The sequence below is a fragment of the Mizuhopecten yessoensis genome, unplaced genomic scaffold, assembly GCF_002113885.1.
Source record: "Mizuhopecten yessoensis strain PY_sf001 unplaced genomic scaffold, ASM211388v2 scaffold2129, whole genome shotgun sequence".
Lineage (NCBI taxonomy): Eukaryota > Metazoa > Mollusca > Bivalvia > Pectinida > Pectinidae > Mizuhopecten > Mizuhopecten yessoensis.
In genome coordinates, this window is record NW_018404392.1 from 30,129 (window position 1) to 49,452 (window position 19,324).

General features: G+C 38.9%; 1 protein-coding gene across 1 annotated transcript in view; it reads right to left on the reverse strand.

Moving 5' to 3' along the window:
• The window catches only part of LOC110445240 (ral guanine nucleotide dissociation stimulator-like 1), a 31,580-nt gene extending 14,576 nt beyond the window's left edge, over positions 1-17,004 (reverse strand). Inside the window, exons 1-5 of the mRNA XM_021489743.1 lie at positions 16,668-17,004; positions 5,733-5,825; positions 862-1,067; positions 614-682; positions 278-462 (exon numbers count right to left, since the gene is read on the reverse strand). Of these exons, the coding sequence (XP_021345418.1) occupies positions 278-462; positions 614-682; positions 862-1,067; positions 5,733-5,825; positions 16,668-16,805 (691 nt within the window). The 5' untranslated portion in view covers positions 16,806-17,004. The remainder of the gene's footprint in view (positions 1-277; positions 463-613; positions 683-861; positions 1,068-5,732; positions 5,826-16,667) is intronic.
• Positions 17,005-19,324: the final 2,320 nt, after the last annotated feature.

Below are 19,324 nucleotides of genomic sequence, written 5' to 3' on the forward strand. Positions count from 1 at the left end.
GTCTGATAAATATACAGTACTTCAGTTAATAGATCTCTATATCAGTGTCTGATAAATATACAGTACTACAGTTAATAGATCTCTATACCAGTGTCTGATAAATATACAGTACTACAGTTAACACATCTCTATATACCAGGGTCTGATAAATATACAGTACTACAGTTAATAGATCTCTATACCAGCATCCCATCAAATATTCATTTACTAACTTAACAGAGACATCCATACCAACATGCAATCAAACCTTAAGTGGTTTGAGAAGTAGAACTCCTACCTGATCTACTCAGCGCCTCCTTGTGGAAGCGGTCAATCTTATGTCTGGCCCGCATGGCGAGGTCACTGTCAGGAATGTACTGGGTAGAGAACAGCTCTAGTGTGTGAAGGCAAGGATAGTCCGGCTCCTCGCGGAAATCTTCTGAATATGTGTCTAGCCATACTGAAATCACCGACTTCACTGTCCTGCCATAGAAATGGTTTTCTCTTTGAAACTATTCACAAAACACAAGGCTTATTTTAAACCGTACACTTACATACTTTAAACCTTCATCAGAAACATGTTGTAAATGAAAGTGTTTGACATTATATAAGAGTACTGTAGTTTAGTCCTTACCTCTGTTGGATCTCCTGGAGTTCCTTCCTCTCCGTGCATTCCTGTCCACTTAACTTTAGCCATTTGTACCTGAAAATCACAAAGAAAACAACATGTAGAGGGTTTTTTTCATGAATTCTTTTTTTCAGATTATAAACTTGTAGTTGCCTTTCCATCTCAATAGCTATAATTCTAACCTCCTGTGATGTAGAAGTGAATCTAAGAAATAACCTATGTATGTCTGAACTAGACAGGACTGTGGTACTGACCGTTGGATGAGCTGGTCCAGCACCTGTCTGGGCGTGGCGAAGGTGCGGTAAGTTGCCAGGAACACGTTCACATAGGTTGAGTCCAGCTCCCCCTTGACTGTGACCAGACTTTCTACCAGCTTCTCCAGCGTTCCCGCCTTGATGACCCGCGTCTTCTGAGTTTCCCACATGAGGTGGGAAAACTCACGCCCTTGTTCATTGTCAGCCTAAAAGTACAAGGTAGGAAAGCTCATGACATTGCACATAGTTGCCCTCGGGCAAATATTCGGTTTGTAATCCATTGGTTAATTTTGATCACATGGCAACCCCCTTCAAAACCTTACTGGGGTCAATAGGTAACCATTTGTAGGGGACCAGTAACATAATCTGTATATTAGTGAACTATTTAAAGGATCTCGATGTGACAAATTCATTGAACGGTTTTGTATGGCCTTGCCTTATTTGGGTTTCAGTGACAGACCATACAACTAATACTACTAATGTATAAGCTGAGAAAATTAATGACATTGTTCATTGTGAGTCTCAAAAAATAAGCTTGGAAAACTCATTGCTGTAAAATCACCATCCGAGGCCTCAATCATACAGTGCATTATTTTGTGATATTTTATAGGAAATCAAAGAAGAGCCAGTAACCTTTTCCCCTAGATGTAAATATAGTGTAATGTTGGGATTAATCTGAACCTCCTGCACTGCTGCGTAAATATGCTCTCAAATGCTGTTCCCGGGGGAACCCTCTATTGCCTTGTAAACATCTCTTGATTGGTGTAAAATCTACGAGATAGACAAACAGAAATAGAATGATACACCAAGTCTTCATCAGCCTGAAATATTGTGATGTTAAAAATAGGTTTGAGTAAAACAAGACCCAGATATGGGGTTAATATTGGATAACTGTTGAATGTCTGGGTAGACTGCTGAGGAAGTATATCACAGGGGTCACAGTCTACTAGTCTACACAGCCAATACCTCTCTATCACACCAATATACTAGTCAACACAGCCAACACCTCTCTATCACATCAATATACTAGTCTACACATGCTACTGTAACTAGTACTAACAGCCTCCCAGTCTAGGTAGACTATTGGACCTGTAGTACTGACAGCCCCCCAGTCTAGGTAGACTATTTGACTTGTAGTACTGACAGCCTCCCAGTCTAGGTAGACTATTGGACCTGTAGTGCTGACAGCCTCCCAGCCCACTCAGACCACTGAACTTGTAATGGGTATATACATGTAGCCACTGTAATGGGTATATACATGTAGCCACTGTAATGGGTATATACATGTAGCCACTGTAATGGGTATATACATGTAGCCACTGTAATGGGTATATACATGTAGCCACTGTAATGGGTATATACATGTAGCCACTGTAATGGGTATATACATGTAGCCACTGTAATGGGTATATACATGTAGCCACTGTAATGGGTATATACATGTAGCCACTGTAATGGGTATATACATGTAGCCACTGTAATGGGTATATACATGTAGCCACTGTAATGGGTATATACATGTAGCCACTGTAATGGGTATATACATGTAGCCACTGTAATGGGTATATACATGTAGCCACTGTAATGGGTATATACATGTAGCCACTGTAATGGGTATATACATGTAGCCACTGTAATGGGTATATACATGTAGCCACTGTAATGGGTATATACATGTAGCCACTGTAATGGGTATATACATGTAGCCACTGTAATGGGTATATACATGTAGCCACTGTAATGGGTATATACATGTAGCCACTGTAATGGGTATATACATGTAGCCACTGTAATGGGTATATACATGTAGCCACTGTAATGGGTATATACATGTAGCCACTGTAATGGGTATATACATGTAGCCACTGTAATGGGTATATACATGTAGCCACTGTAATGGGTATATACATGTAGCCACTGTATCCTCCTCTGATGATGATGATGAACCTGTTGTACTGCTTTATCAGACCAATTATCTCTATAATCTATGTTTTCTTATAACACAAGTGTAACAGGTTTGCACTAGAGTTCTAGTACAATCTCTATAATCTATGTTTTCTTATAACACAAGTGTAACAGGTTTGCACTAGAGTTCTAGTACACTACACAGTTAATACCCCTCCTCCCTAACCCCCTCCTCCCTAACCCTCCCTAACCCCCTCCTCCTCCCTTACCCCCTCCTCCTCTCCTACAGCCTATACTACTCAGCACCAACATGTGGTGAGTTTAAGCCAGGACACCTCTAGCCCTGTTAAACTAACCAAACCTTCCTCACAATAGTCAGCATCCGAGATGTTCTACAGATAAGAATGTCAAGATTATTTATATAGTGATATAGAAGATACACACACATATATATCATACAAGTAACTTATTTTTTGTCTTCCTAAAGCTGTATAGCTTTAAGTAGTGTGTACAAACATCAGACTGTATTTAATTTTCCCAATAAAATTTTGTGTACATACACAGAGTCTTCAAATCTTCTGTCAAAGAAGGCAATCAGACCTTGAAGTGCTTTATACATACAACATGAAATGTGTTCAAAACTGGGCCTAGGATTGCTCTGGAGCACTCTGGAGTTAATAAAAAGATCCTTACATAATATCACACTGCTGTCGTATATATGTTTAGATTATACTGATCCTTACATAATATCACACTGCTGTCATTATATGTATAGATTATACTGATCCTTACATAATATCAAACTGCTGTCGTATATATGTATAGATTATACTGATCCTTACATAATATCACACTGCTGTCGTATATATGTATAGATTATACCGATCCTTACATAATATCACACTGCTGTTGTATATATGTATAGATTATATCGATCCTTACATAATATCACACTGCTGTCGTATATAGGTATAGATTATACTGATCCTTACAATAACTGCTGGTGTCATAATATAATAAGGACCACTTAACAAGTTATATTAGCCTCAGAATACAACATCATCATATAATGGAATACTGGACTGGACTGCAGACTGACAGACAAATGAATGTACATACCAACCCTGGCAGGGTAGCTAATGATAACAAAGACAGTCTGGTCGATATGGATGACAGACAGATGGATGAACAGACATACACCCCTGGTAGGGTAGCTCACCACAACAAAGAAAGTGTAGACTTGAGGGATGACAGACAGATGGACAGACATACAAATGACAGACAGATGGATGGACAGACATACACCCCTGGTAGGGTAGTTCACCACAACAAAGAGAGTGTAGACTTTAGGAATGACAGACAGATGGATGGACGGACATACACCCCTGGTAGGGTAGTTCACCACATCAAAGAAAGTGTAGATTATAGGAATGACAGACAGATGGATGGACGGACATACACCCCTGGTAGGATAGTTCACCACAACAAAGAGAGTGTAGACTTTAGGAATGACAGACAGATGGATGGACGGACATACACCCCTGGTAGGATAGTTCACCACAACAAAGGGAGTGTAGACTTTAGGAATGACAGACAGATGGATGGACAGACATACACCCCTGGTAGGATAGTTCACCACAACAAAGGGAGTGTAGACTTAAGGAATGACAGACAGATGGATGGATGGAGGTACAAGCTTGGTAGGGTAGCTCACCACAGCAAAGAGTGTGGTTTATATAAAGCTGGGGTGCAGCCCCTGTATAAAAGAGCACCAGAGAGGTGATAGATATGTTTGTAGTTTCCTACAATTATCTGGAGCTGAGGCAGAGGGTATGAAATGAGCATGTGTTGTTGATTACATCATCACAAATAACACTCCATAGGACTGAATACACAACAAATCCTTCTGATAGAGTAACCAAACATACTGTTTGCTTCCTTTCGTTTTCAATGACTTATCCCGGACGGTTGATGAGAGATACAACCCCGCCTTTCTATGGTAGTCTTCCTTTAGAAGCCTGGGTTCTGCTGAACCGTAGGTTTATAAAGTAATATGAAGAACTAACCTACAGCACTACCCACCTAATGCATTCCATATAATGAGCTATTCACAGATCTATTTCCCATCATGCTCCTGTCTGAGTCAGCAACATGTATACAGAAAATGACTTTGCAATGTTCTAATGTGATTCGTTTTACGTGTGATGTTGCATGGCTTGAGCAGTTTTACACCTCCGAGCACTAAAGGTGAGACAAGCTCCAACACAGTGTCTGCTGTAGTTTGCTCTTCTTCAAAAGTTGTGCTACATGTTCTGAGGGGAATTCACAACACACAAAAACTAAGGTGATGGGTTCACTGGATTTTCTGAGTCATATACACAAGCTGCATTCCCAATCAAACTTATATATAAGTCATCGTTACACAGTTAATGGAACAAAGTCAGAATAATGGTTTCCCCAGATTTTTAGATAAATAAGGCAATATTTCTCACATTTACAGGAATATATAACTTTACATGAGAATCTAGAATGGATCATTGCCTGCACTTTTGACACTGTACCTGTTCTTGTGTGGCTAGTTCCTTTCTTATGGTATAATACTCACTCCAAAAAGGGACATGGAATAACTATCGAGTTTCTGACTATGTATGGTCTCTGTTCTTGAGGAAGACATAGCTGATACTGTCACCAGGAATAACCTGGAGCAGATAAACTCTGCTGACATTTGACCGTACACAGTCTGTTTCTTGAGGTACACATTGTGATATTTTACCCCTCCCATCCTTGTCAACACTGATCTAAAGCAGAGAATGAGATTTGAGTTTTGACAGTGTTTTGGTCCCCAGTGTGGTCAGGAATAATGGGTAGACAACTCTACCAAAGAAAATAAACAGAGATATCTATACTTACATCTGACAAGGGAGATAACTATACTTACAACTGACAAGGGAGATAACTATACTTACAATTGACAATGTGTGATAGGTTACTTTCTTGAGGTAGGCATTGTACACGGCCCCTTCTTCTCTCTCCTCCCGCCAGAATCTAGTCACATCATCCTGAAAAACATTTCAAAATGTCTAAGTTCTATGTACGTAAAACAGTACGAATTGATTCATGTGTCGCTTCGCATGATCAGCTTGCTTAGATTGTGTGGAGGAGGGTTGTCTCAAATTTATTTTTCTTTATTTTTTTTAGAATTTTTAGCTGTTGATTTGAAATGAAGTTAATATCTCTATTGAGCTGAGACTGAACATTTTACTGTTATCTACGATCATGACGATGGTTGAGAGATGCTCAAGATATTCATCTTTCCATGTGCATGTATCTAAACACGAGACAGCACAGTGATTAGAGAATACAGGACTCTGATAATGGCTTCATGTGCTTGAGCTTATTTAATTAGTGTCCTTTTGTTCCGTGTCGTATTGTAGTACATGGCGACTTGAACCACTTACAGGCGACCTAGGTCCTGGTACTGTCTGTATAAACAACAGCCCTCATGCAAAACTCCACAGAACGAGTCCCACTACACCCAATACCAGGCGCTCACTACACCCAATACCAGGCGCTAAATACACCCATGGCCAGGCCTCACTACACCCAATACCAGGCCCTCACTACATCCATTACCAGGCGCTCACTACACCTAATACCAGGCGCTCACTACCCCCAATACCAGGCGCTCAATACACCCATTACCAGGCGCTCAATACACCCATGACCAGGCCTCACTACGCCCAATTCCAGGCGCTCAATACACCCATTACCAGGCGCTTACTACACCCAATACCAGGCGTGCACACACACTGACCTGATTAGGGTTACGAGACCCCCTACACCCTATACCAGGAGCTCACACACACTGACCTGATTTTATACCGCAGAGCCACCTTACTCAGTTGTTTATGAAATGACGTATGTGTTTTAAATAAATACCCATCCTACAGCTGTCTACGCACAAACATCAAACTTGGTAAACAAGTATGGTTTGGAATACAAATTAGTTTGGTGGTTATATGTGTACGTGCATGTATCTAAACACGAGACAGCACAGTGATTAGAGAACACAGGAATCTGATAATGGCTTCATGTGCTTGAGCTTATTTAATTAGTGTCCTTTTGTTCCGTGTCGTATTGTAGTACATGGCGACTTGAACCACTTACAGGCGACCTAGGTCCTGGTATTGTCTGTATAAACAACGGCCCTCATGCAAAAGTCCACAGAACGAGTTCCACTGCACCTAATACCAGGCGCTCACTACTCCCAATACCAGGCGCTCACTACCCCCATTACCAGGCGCTCACTACGCCCGATACCAGGCGCTCAATACACCCATTACCAGGCGCTTACTACACCCAATACCAGGCCCTCACTACATCCATTACCAGGCACTCACTACACCCATTACCAGGGGCTCACTACACCCAATACCCGGCGCTCACTACACCCATTACCAGGCGCGCACTACACCCAATACCAGGCCCTCACTACATCCATTACCAGGCGCTCACTAGACCCAATACCAGGCGCTCACTACTCCCAATACCAGGCGCTCACTAGACCCAATACCAGGCGCTCAATACCCCCATGACCAGGCCTCACTACGCCCAATTCCAGGCGCTCAATACACCCATTACCAGGCGCGCACTACACCCAATACTAGGCGCTCACTACACCCAATTCCAGGCGCTCACTACCCCCAATACCAGGCGCTCACAACACCCGATACCAGGCGCTCAATACACCCATGACCAGGCCTCACTACGCCCAATTCCAGGCGCTCAATACACCCATTACCAGGCGCTCAATACACCCATTACCAGGCGCGCACTACACCCAATACTAGGCGCTCACTACACCCATTACAAGGCGCTCACTACACCCAATACCAGGCGCTCACTACACCCAATACTAGGCGCTCACTACACCCATTACTAGGCGCTCACTACACCCAATACCAGGCGCTCATTACACCAAATACCAGGCGCTCACTCACACTGACCTGATTAGGGTTAGGGTTACGAGTCCCACTACACCCAATACCAGGCGTGCACACACACTGACCTGATTAGGGTTACGAGTCCCACTACACCCTATACCAGGCGCTCACACACACTGACCTGATTTTATACCGCAGAGCCACCTTACTCAGTTGTTTATGAAATGACGTATTTGTTTTAAATAAATACCCATCCTACAGCTGTCTACACACAAACATCAAACTTGGTAAACAAGTATGGTTTGGAATACAAATTAGTTTGGTGGTTATGATCTAATGTATAACAAATTAGTTTGGTGGTTATATGTGTACGTACAGAAGCGATTTATCTTACAGATTTATATTTTTGAAGAAAATTACTATTTGATGCTTCTTTTCAAAGAGAACTGTGATGGTTTTATTGGCGAAATATAGCAATTCACCAAAATTGAAAATTTATTACATTTTTTCTATATTCTAGTATGCATAATCTGGTGCTAAGTACAATATACTTGTAGCAACACAATGGAAATCTTAATGTTATTTTAAGCATTTTTTTCTGGTTCATTAATTGATTGGTTAATTATTCAATTTGGAAAATACCAAATGAATACATTACAATGTACTTCTCCTTACCCAGCCAAGGACTGACAGAGAGCGTCGTTTGGTCAGTCGGTTCCTAAGGATATTGGTGAGAACCTTAGGTTTGTTAGAGCATTTGTAGGGAGAGGAATATTTGAGGATCCTAGCTCTACAGCGTTTATACAGGTGAGACTTCCTCCTGTCCATCACAGATGTTTACAGGTGAGGTCTGGAGTAGTTAGGCCTGGTCAGTACTGGTCAGTACTAGTATATATCTATAGTGTAGTACAACCTTCCACATTGATGTGTCTATCAAACTGACCAGTATACCACCAGCTGACACAGGCCCAGTCTATATAACTGGTCCCACAGCCAAATGACCACTACAGGTAAACACTAAAGTGACAGGTCAGTAATCACTGACCAGATGGTACACTGACCACCAGGTGTTGATGATGGCCAATTACTGTGTAATGTATTGACCAGAGGCTGTAGGTTTACCTTAGACTACAGGAAATTCACACCTGGATCTGGTCCAAGACAATACAGGTGTGAGTCTCCTAAAGGTCATTACACTTACCTGTCTCTTATACAGGATGTTCAATCATTACACTCATCATCACATAATTACACTGTCCAATGAATTCACCACCTTTATTTTTGCTGAATTAATCATCTTAATGTCTGAAGATTTATTGCACATTTTTATCAAATCTAAAAACAGATTTCATGCTCTATCTAACCTAATGTATGATAGTGACATGTTAACCAAAATTTGCCATCAGATAATATTGTACAGGATTTTAATTCAAAAATATATATTTTTTCAATTGAAAAAGTATTTTATTGACAATACATATATAATACAAACATATAAGTTAACATTAAAGAAGATGTTAGAACAGTATTGACAAAAGATTTAGACAACAGGCTTTGTCTATATCAGTCTTCTTCTATTTCCGGTAGCTATGTACAATGCTTAGTATATAAAATGTTGTAATTCGTTTTCCTCTCACACACATGCACACCCACATCAGCTTATGTCTAATACTCATTATAATATATCTGAACTGCATCTCTTGAATTCAGCTTTGATAGAAGATTATTATAGATTTCTATGTAATATTTGATTCTATAACTTTATTCTACTCATATTTTTTTTATAAATAAATTGATTTATAGTTTTATCAATAAATCTATATGTTTTTTCAATAAATCTATATGGTTTTTCAATAAATCTATATGGTTTTATCAATAAATTTATATAGTTTCCAATAAATCTATATGGTTTTATCAATAAATCTCTATAGTTTTATCAACAAATTTATGTAGTTTTATCAATAAATTTATAGTTTTATCAATAAATCTATAATGGTTTTATCAAAATAACTGAACTATTTCTATCAATATAACAGTTCTATTAATAGATATACTTATAATAGTTCCATCAACACATCTTTTATAGTTTCATTACTTGCCGTTAAAATATTTCTATTTTGTCAGATCAACACCACAGTACTTTGCTGACCAAAGGACTTTTGACCCGAAGACTGATGTGGACCAACCACACATGTAAACTAACCAACTCATTTGACCACTAAGCACCATATTAACTTCTTGGTGTGGTTGTTGCTGTTCCAGTCAATAACTGAAGAGGTCAAACAGAACAATTAGCAACAACCTACACTTCACTAAATTGTCTATGTACATCACACATCTTCTGGGATGTCACAGCTAGCCAGGTCTCAAACTGTCCTAACTCAGTACTCAGACCAAATAAAAATCATAGGTGTGTTTCTGATATCTGTGGAAAAAATCACAGGTAAGTCAATTGGAAAATCTTGTTCTTTTACATGAAACAAAGGTTCTGCAGAGATGACATCATGAATAACATCTCAACAGTACTTGTTTAAAATTGACATAAAGGCTTGTAGGGTAGCTTAAGGGTACAGTAGCACTAGAGATCAGGCTGTTAGGTTGTAGCCGTATATATATAGTACAGTAGCACTAGAGATCAGGCTGTTAGGTTGTAGCCGTATATATATAGTACAGTAGCACTAGAGATCAGGCTGTTAGGTTGTAGCCGTATATATATAGTACAGTAGCACTAGAGATCAGGCTGTTAGGTTGTAGCCGTATATATATAGTACAGTAGCACTAGAGATCAGGCTGTTAGGTTGTAGCCGTATATATATAGTACAGTAGCACTAGAGATCAGGCTGTTAGGTTGTAGCCGTATATATATAGTACAGTAGCACTAGAGATCAGGCTGTTAGGTTGTAGCCGTATATATATAGTACAGTAGCACTAGAGATCAGGCTGTTAGGTTGTAGCCGTATATATATAGTACAGTAGCACTAGAGATCAGGCTGTTAGGTTGTAGCCGTATATATATAGTACAGTAGCACTAGAGATCAGGCTGTTAGGTTGTAGCCGTATATATATAGTACAGTAGCACTAGAGATCAGGCTGTTAGGTTGTAGCCGTATATATATAGTACAGTAGCACTAGAGATCAGGCTGTTAGGTTGTAGCCGTATATATATAGTACAGTAGCACTAGAGATCAGGCTGTTAGGTTGTAGCCGTATATATATAGTACAGTAGCACTAGAGATCAGGCTGTTAGGTTGTAGCCGTATATATATAGTACAGTAGCACTAGAGATCAGGCTGTTAGGTTGTAGCCGTATATATATATCTGNGATGTCACAGCTAGCCAGGTCTCAAACTGTCCTAACTCAGTACTCAGACCAAATAAAAATCATAGGTGTGTTTCTGATATCTGTGGAAAAAATCACAGGTAAGTCAATTGGAAAATCTTGTTCTTTTTCATGAAACAAAGGTTCTGCAGAGATGACATCATGAATAACATCTCAACAGTACTTGTTTAAAATTGACATAAAGGCTTGTAGGGTAGCTTAATGGTACAGTAGCACTAGAGATCAGGCTGTTAGGTTGTAGCCGTGTATATATAGTACAGTAGCACTAGAGATCAGGCTGTTAGGATGTAGCGGTATATATATAAAGTACAGTAGCACTAGAGATCAGGCTGTTAGGATGTAGCGGTATATATATAAAGTACAGTAGCACTAGAGATCAGGCTGTTAGGTTGTAGCCGTGTATATATATAGTACAGTAGCACTAGAGATCAGGCTGTTAGGATGTAGCCGTATATATATAGTACAGTAGCACAAGAGATCAGGCTGTTAGGTTGTAGCCGTATATAGATAGTACAGTAGCACTAGAGATCAGGCTGTTAGGATGTAGCCGTATATATATAGTACAGTAGCACAAGAGATCAGGCTGTTAGGTTGTAGCCGTATATAGATAGTACAGTAGCACTAGAGATCAGGCTGTTAGGATGTAGCCGTATATATATAAAGTACAGTAGCACTAGAGATCAGGCTGTTAGGATGTAGCCGTATAGATATAAAGTACAGTAGCACTAGAGATCAGGCTGTTAGGATGTAGCCGTATAGATATAAAGTACAGTAGCACTAGAGATCAGGCTGTTAGGATGTAGCGGTATATATATAAAGTACAGTAGCACTAGAGATAAGGCTGTTTGGTTGTAGCCGTATATATATAGTACAGTAGCCCTAGAGATCAGGCTGTTTGGTTGTAGCCGTATATATATAGTACAGTAGCACAAGAGATCAGGCTGTTAGGTTGTAGCCGTATATAGATAGTACAGTAGCACTAGAGATCAGGCTGTTAGGATGTAGCGGTATATATATAAAGTACAGTAGCACTAGAGATCAGGCTGTTAGGATGTAGCGGTATATATATAAAGTACAGTAGCACTAGAGATCAGGCTGTTAGGATGTAGCCGTATATATATAAAGTACAGTAGCACTAGAGATCAGGCTGTTAGGTTGTAGCCGTGTATATATAGTACTGTAGCACTAGAGATCAGGCTGTTAGGTTGTAGCCATATATATATAGTACAGTAGCACTAGAGATCAGGCTGTTAGGATGTAGCCGTATATATATAAAGTACAGTAGCACTAGAGATCAGGCTGTTAGGATGTAGCCGTATATATATAAAGTACAGTAGCACTAGAGATCAGGCTGTTAGGATGTAGCGGTATATATATAAAGTACAGTAGCACTAGAGATCAGGCTGTTAGGATGTAGCGGTATATATATAAAGTACAGTAGCACTAGAGATCAGGCTGTTAGGTTGTAGCCGTATATAGATAGTACAGTAGCACTAGAGATCAGGCTGTTAGGATGTAGCCGTATATATATAGTACAGTAGCACAAGAGATCAGGCTGTTAGGTTGTAGCCGTATATAGATAGTACAGTAGCACTAGAGATCAGGCTGTTAGGATGTAGCCGTATATATATAAAGTACAGTAGCACTAGAGATCAGGCTGTTTGGTTGTAGCCGTATATATATAGTACAGTAGCACTAGAGATCAGGCCGTTAGGTTGTAGCCGTATATAGATAGTACAGTAGCACTAGAGATTAGGCTGTTTGGTTATAGCCGTATATATATCGTACAGTAGCACTAGAGATTAGGCTGTTTGGTTATAGCCGTATATATATATACAGTTTACAATGAAATATCAGAGCCCTATATATATAAAGTACAGTAACACTAGAGATCAGGCTATTAGGATGTAGCCGTATATATATATACAGTTTACAATGAAATATCAGAGCCCTATATATATAGTTCACAATGAAATGTCAGAGCCGTGTATATATAGTACAGTAGCACTAGAGATCAGGCTGTTAGGTTGTAACCGTATATATATATATATACAGTTTACAATGAAATATCAGAGCCCTATATATATAGTTTACAATGAAATGTCAGAGCCGTATATATATAGTTTACAATGAAATGTCAGAGCCGTATATATATAGTTTACAATGAAATGTCAGAGCTGTATATATATAGTTTACAATGAAATGTCAGAGCCGTATATATACAGTTTACAATGAAATGTCAGAGCTCTATATATATAGTTTACAATGAAATGTTAGAGCCGTATATATATATAGTTTACAATGAAATGTCAGAGCCGTATATATATAGTTTACAATGAAATGTCAATTGTGAAACATGCAGCAACAGATCCAATATCTATTTAAGTTGTGATTTGATGATCAAATAATATAACAAACCACTGTCCTGGTAAATGTCATACTTAAATCACATTATTCAATTAATCAATCTATAAACATATACAATTGTACATGTTTTATATTTCAGTGCACATGTTTAGCACCGTATTTCTCATTCAAATTTAACTTACCGTGTAAAATGGCATTCTATCTCTCCATGAGCAGGAAGTAAAGCTGAGAAATGGCTAGCTTGATCTCATAGTGAAAGTGAAACAAAAGTCCACCAGTAATTTGTATCTTTGCTGCAGTGACTTGTAAACTACATCTCTCTCACCTCCACACCAATTCATCACAATGTTTTGGTCTAAACTCAACTAAATACAAACTCATAAATGAATAGGATTCGTCAGATTCTAATTTCTTCCTAATTTGGCCTGAGCCAGTAATATGACCATGTGTTTGTGTGACATATGTTAAGGTGATGAGGGAATACCAGGCCACTTGAGGTATAATTGTAGACAAGATGATGGTGATGAGGGACGACCAACCACACACTGCCTTACTACATATATATATACATGCTCTAGTGTGACCTTGAGGTGGAAGGTCAATTACAACCACTTACAATATACTAAGCTCTAATTCACATCACACCCAATGAAATCATACAGAAATCACACCAATATTCTATTAGGAAAATGCCTTCACTTCAACCACCTAGACCACAGATGGGACTAGACTGTCTTCCCCATTTTATTCTCCTTTTCCATCCCCTACCCCTCTCCTTGCTGCCCCTGCCTCCATTTTCAGGAATTTAGCTGTTGTGCTCAACTTTCCTCTGAATGACTCGTGAAGATCTGTGGTTCCTTATTAATCCTTGTTTTCCATCCACATTAGTTTCCCCTTAAGAGCCTCGAAAGGTATGCTTTTCACCATCCAACTTTCCCATCAAGTTTTCCCCAGAGAGGTCTGTTATATTCTCCATCCTTGTTGCCAATAAGAGGACTGTTGCTTTTCAAGGTTAATTCTCCTTGACATATCTCTGAAAGGTCTATTGTTTTGAGTGTTTTCTCAGTCTAGTTTCTTTGAGTGGCCTCTGAGAGGTCGAGCTGATTTTAATGTTTTCTAAGTTTAGTTCCCACAAGTGCCCCCTGATGAAAGTTCTGTTGTTTTTCCAGTCTAGTGTGGCCCCTGATGAAAGGTCTGTTGTTTTCCCAGTCTAGTGTGGCCCCTGATGAAAGGTCTGTTGTTTTTCCAGTCTAGTTTCCCAAATAGACCTCTAGAGGCCTGTTGTTTCCCAGATTAGTTTCTGTGATTCACTGCAAAAGCTGTGTTATTTTCCATGGCCCTTATCAGTAACAAAATTTGTTTTGTATAGAACTTTTATTTTGTGTTCTTAAATAATAACAGAAACATTAAATAAAAACATTATGAAATAAGAGTTAACAGTGACGGTACAATAAAGTGGTGTTGTCTAACATGGACGTATACCATCACTCATTACCAACCTCCGAGTACAGCACACTTAGTGGGTATTGGACGTATACCATCACTCATTACCAACCTACGAGTACAGCACACTTAGTGGGTATTGGACGTAAACCATCACTCATTACCAACCTCCGAGTACAGCACACTTAGTGGGTATCACCTTTAGATGATGACAGCACACTTAGTGGGTATCACCTTTAGATGATGACAGCACACTTAGTGGGTATCACCTTTAGATGAGTACAGCACACTTAGTGGGTATCACCTTTAGATGATGACAGCACACTTAGTGGGTATCACCTTTAGATGATGTACCCATATGGCACTTCCTTTTTAATGGAATAACAATAGACATATCTTATAGTTAAATACCTATTCATCCAGTAATCAAGAGAATGGAAACAGCTATTTATAACTACACGACACCACAAAATCTCCAAGTATAAATATAGGAACATGTCATAATGCAGCGCTGTATGTGACCAAAGTAAATAGAGTAAAACAGTTGTTAGTCACTGTTCCAGGAAGTTCTCCAAACAGAAAATATTTACAAGGCACTCTGAACCTGTGATCATTTTATTATACAGGTAACAAGGGAACCCTCTTATAGGCTCTACTATGCAAATACAACTATGCAACTATACAATCAACTCATATTTAGCGTTAGTTAAATGCAAGGTTCGTCGGCATTTGTAAGTTTTTTCTAAACCAAATATACACCGAATTACATAATGTACAGACAAGTGAGAAACCTCATATCTCTAGTGCTACAGGGAATACATCTCTATTTATATAGAAAACCTATTGTAAGTCAAGTTTCTATATAGAAATTAACTTTTATATTACAGTCATCTTCTTTGAGGAACCTGTCCATAGCGATACATGTACTGAGAACATCACCTCTGCATGTAAACCTGTCTATAGCAACCATCATAATTAATACTGAGAACTTCACCTATGCATGTAAAACCTGTCTATAGCAGCTATCATTATTAATACTGAGAATTTGACCTATGCATGTAAAACCTGTCTATAGCAACCATCATAATTAATACTGAGAACTTCACCTCTTCATGTAAAACCTGTCTATAGCAACCATCATAATTAATACTGAGAACTTCACCTCTGCATGTAGAACCTGCCTATAGCAGCCGTCATTATTAATACTGAGAACTTCACCTCTGCATGTAAAACCTGCCTATAGCAGCCGTCATTATTAATACTGAGAACTTCACCTCTGCAAGTAAAACCTGTCTATAGCAGCCATCATTATTAATACTGAAAACTTCACCTCTGCATGTTAAACCTGTCTATAGCAGCCATCATTATTAATACTGAGAACTTCACCTATGCATGTAAAACCTGCCTATAGCAGCCATCATTATTAATACTGCGAACTTCACCTCTGCATGTAAAACCTGTCTATAGCAGTTATCATTATTAATACTGAGAACTTCACCTCTGCATGTAAAACCTGTCTATAGCAAGTCACCTCTGTACAGAGAACCACAAATACTGTTTGTGACAGGGTTTGTTTGTGATAAAACAAACTAGTTGTTGGTACATATATTTTGACATGAATTTTGTGACCTGTACTTTGTGCTACATATATATATATATGCACGACTGACAGATTGTTGTTGAAGAGAGTTCAGACTAACGTGTCTAGTTTGAGCTGTTGCTGTCCAATATTAAAACACAATGAATATTCTGTACCAAAATAACGACAGACTGGTGACATACTTGTGACAGGAAGAAGTATTACTTACAGTAACAGACTCAGAGGAATCACAGGTGTAAGGCTTGGAATCGTGCTCAATATTACCCTCACATCTTCTGTCAGAGCCACATAGTAAGGAGTACACTAAATCCCTGTTAAAGATGAAGGCTTTCAGACTGTTCAGCATTATATGTCCACACACTCCCAGCTGTTCCACCACGAATGTAATGTATATTAAACAACACTACACGCATTTGACAAATCTATCAAACCAACGACCCCCGACCAAAATACACATTCTACCTGTTTACTTAGCTTTGTCGCTAGTATCACATGAGTCATTCCGAACAAAAAATATTACATTTCTACCATGTCAATGAACCACCCTGTTTTCTACTAAAACCAGATGCAAGCCTGACTGCTCAAACTCAATCAAAGCAGGTCATTTGTTTAGGTTTTAATCAGTAATACCCATCTAAAATTGAAATGTTGATGCTTTGAATAAGTAAACGATATACATAGGTAGTTTACCTGTAGATCAAAGGGAGGTGTGTGCAAGCCCACACAATGTCACCAGTACAAATAGGTAGGTCTGTCCTTGTCATGTTATGCAAGTTGACGTGGGATAACATGTTAAGACCTATCATTGGTCTCTCACTACATGAGACACACTTCGATAACATGTTAAGAACTAACATTGGTCTCTCACTACATGAGATACACTTCGATAACATGTTAAGAACTATCATTGGTCTTTAACTTTATACATAAGACACACTTTGATAACATGTTAAGAACTATCATTGGTCTTTAACTTTTTACATAAGACACACTTCGATAACATGTTAAGAACTAGCATTGGTCTTTAACTTTATACATGAGACACACTAAGTCAGAGATGCTCTTAATACACTCTGCAAGTGATTCTTGATTGTCAACAAACTATCGTGAAGTCAGAGTTTGTGTGTATGTATGCCTCTAGTATTGACAGTAAAGTTACAATTCTGTTAGTGTAATAAAAAGACAACAAGGCAGGTAATCTCCGTTTATAACCTTCGAAGGTTAAGTCTCAACGTAGAACTTTTTACTGGTAAGACATCACCTGGAAAAAGATATCAAACTGATTACCGGTAATGACCAAACAGTACAGCTATGAAATGGAGACTGTCGATGTGTGTTCTCAGAGTAGGTTAAATGGAGACTGTCGATGTGTGTTCTCAGAGAAGGTTAAATGGAGACTGTCAATGTGTGTTCTCAGAGTAGGTTAAATGGAGACTGTCGATGTGTGTTCTCAGAGTAGGTTAAATGGAGACTGTCGATGTGTGTTCTCAGAGTAGGTTAAATGGAGACTGTCGAGTAAGACTGTCGATGTGTGTTCTCAGAGTAGGTTAAAGTATNCGATGTGTGTTCTCAGAGTAGGTTAAATGGAGACTGTCGAGTAAGACTGTCGATGTGTGTTCTCAGAGTAGGTTAAACAGAGAGTGTCGATGTGTGTTCTCAGAGTAGGTTAAAGTAAGAGTAAAATTATAAATGTTTGCACAAAGTTGCACCTATAAAATAAACTTTTAATATTGTAGAAATTGGACATGTTTTATCAACAAGTAACTTCTAATATAGCAGCATACAGGCAATACTATTTTTGCAGAAAAAAAGGTTCTCAAAACTTGGTTTTACACACAAATATCTTATGTTACAGAAATTCTAAGGAGATCCCAGTGCAAGATTTGGCACACATTTCCAAAAATGTGTTATTCGAGTTCTTAATAAAGATATGTTATATAAATTTAACACTTTTTCACATGTGCTTTCACTCCTGAGAATATTAGTATATCTAGACACAATAGTGAAATGTAGATGTGTTCAGTCGTACACATGAAATATTGAATTATATATTCAGAAACAATCATGAAATATATACAGCATCAAAATGTAAAGTTTAAACTCTCTATATTTTTATGAAAACACTTCAACACTTTGATGGTTCCTAACTATCACAGTCAGCTTAAAGTCAGTGGTAATGGGTCTGTTTATCACTTGTAATATAATCTCCTTCACAACCAACCCACACAGGTACGTATACCCACACAGGGCTACGTACATGTACCTTAATGCTTCAGGTATCACCAGGTAAACATATATTTCGTTTCTTATAAAATCTGATGTCTGTATCAATTTATGATAAACTCTTGTAACCTTGGCTTTCTTGATCTTCAGTAGTTATATTGGCAATTCCTTAGATCTGGCTACATTGACCCCTAATAGTAATAGTGTTAGATCTGGCCTCATTGACCCCTAATAGTAATAGCCCTAGGTCTGGCCTCATTGACCCCTAATAGTAATAGGGTTAGATCTGGCCTCATTGACCCCTAATAGCCCTAGGTCTGGCCTCATTGACCCCTAACAGTAATAGCCCTAGGTCTGGCCTCATTGACCCCTAATAGTAATAGCCCTAGGTCTGGCCTCATTGACCCCTAATAGCCCTAGGTCTGGCCTCATTTACCCCTAATAGTAATAGCCCTAGGTCTGGCCTCATTGACCCCTAATAGTAATAGTGTTAGATCTGGCCTCATTGACCCCTAATAGCCCTAGGTCTGGCCTCATTGACCCCTAACAGTAATAGCCCTAGGTCTGGCCTCATTGACCCCTAATAGTAATAGCCCTAGGTCTGGCCTCATTTACCGTTAATAGTAAAAGCCCTAGGTCTGG